Genomic DNA, 1,642 nt, shown 5'->3' with positions numbered 1-1,642 from the left:
GCTAATTTAGTTCGGAATTCGTCTATTTGCCATATATATGGGCATACTGGATATGGGCCATCTGGTGGTGCTGAAGGTAACGATATAATGTTTTGACTGGTTTTCTCTTTTATAGCATTCCATAACTCGTTTTTGTTTTCCTGCATCTTTCTGGCTAAATCGATTGTCACTTGTAGGGTATGATTCTTTAGGTTCTCTTCCAATTGGTTAATTTTTTGTTCAAGATTTGTTGTGATAGCTTGAATATGGTCTTTAGCTTTGTTGAACATATGTTCACTCACCTCGATTCGGGTTCCTTTGAATTTACAGAGATATGGACATTCCTTAATTTCTTTAATACACGTAAATCTATGGGTACATACTTTTACTAGTTCCTCGCAACAATTGTTAGGGCATTTGGCCATTAGTTCCTGGCACACCTGTAATTTTCTGGGATTCAAGTGATTGTTCATTAATTTTCGGATAATCAAACAATTGCAATTTTCACATTTTATTTCTGTCACGGGGCATACCTCTTTAATATGTTCTTCTTCTTTGAGTTTGAATATTAGCATTTTACATTTTCCACACATTACAGGTCCTTTAGAGCAGTTCTTGGTATGTTCGACTAGATTTATTATTTTTTCTTCAAATTCACATTCTGGATAAGGACACGTTCTTTGTAGTCCTGCTATTTCTTTAGCTATTGCTCGGTCGGGTTGTACTTGTGTAATCTCTTCGCATTCGATATTAAAGCATTTATTTGTATTTACTCTTAGATGTTCACTGATACATTGATGACAGTATCTGCATCCACAGCTACTCTGCATGGGTTCTAACATTAATAGGTGACATTTAGTACATTTGAACCGTGTTTCTATTTCTTCTGATGACTCGTACTTTTGTATGGATTTTACGACGTTCTCTATTTTCTTGGCGATTGATGTCTCATCTGCCTGGGGTATATTGATTGGATTTGTACGCTGCATCCTGAATATTTACAATTTGTTAATTTTTCATCATTATATTTCTAATTATCAAAGACTAAGTAATAAAATAGGATTAATATTTATAAATTTGTCAGGCCTCTACATTTATTTACATAGGTTTTATTCTTGAATTTTAGTCTGGGGACGTCGAAGAAGGTATGAATCGTTCATTCTCTTCGCGCCTTTCTTCCTCATTAATCAATATATCTAATAAACTTTGTGTGCCTCTCGCGTTTTCTAATTCATTCTGCAATGCAACATTGTGGTTTGTAATAGTTTGAATTTCTATTTCGTTGTTATGTATAATGTTTCTTTGTTGTTGAATGATGTTTAGGTAGTATTGTTGAGTGTTTGTTGCTTCCCATAATTGGCGACGAGCTTCTAATAACGCCGATTCTGTTGAAACTAATAATGAATTCAAAGTACCACAATGTTGTTCCCACAATGATTCTGTTGTAATACTTTCGTAAATTGGCACATCTGAAAAGTTTATTTCATTTGCTGCTATCACCGGTGGATGAGGAAATGTTATTTGAGGATTTAGTGGCCTGACAATATGGATTCGGTTATTTACATTTGGCTGTACACTGGAATGAAAGACTGGTCGTAGTGATTGATTAGCTTCTGCCATCTACAATATTATTTTACATCAATTTTTTTTTTCTAATTTTTTA

The 1,642-nt window shown here is 34.0% G+C and overlaps 1 protein-coding gene across 1 annotated transcript; it reads right to left on the bottom strand.

The window, feature by feature from the left end:
- Nucleotides 1-47: 47 nt before the first annotated feature.
- On the bottom strand, nt 48-968 carry LOC114366247 (TNF receptor-associated factor 5-like; the record flags this gene model as incomplete). Its single annotated transcript, XM_028323058.1, has 1 exon — nt 48-968. A coding segment is annotated over exon 1 (921 nt), but the record flags the coding sequence as incomplete, so codon positions are not given.
- Between the last annotated feature and the right edge of the window lie 674 nt (nt 969-1,642).

The sequence above is a fragment of the Ostrinia furnacalis genome, unplaced genomic scaffold (genome assembly GCF_004193835.3).
Source record: "Ostrinia furnacalis isolate ACB-3 unplaced genomic scaffold, ASM419383v2 OfSCF0600, whole genome shotgun sequence".
NCBI lineage: Eukaryota > Metazoa > Arthropoda > Insecta > Lepidoptera > Crambidae > Ostrinia > Ostrinia furnacalis.
Note: the sequence above shows the minus strand (reverse complement) of the source record. Positions and strands in the feature narration are given on the sequence as shown.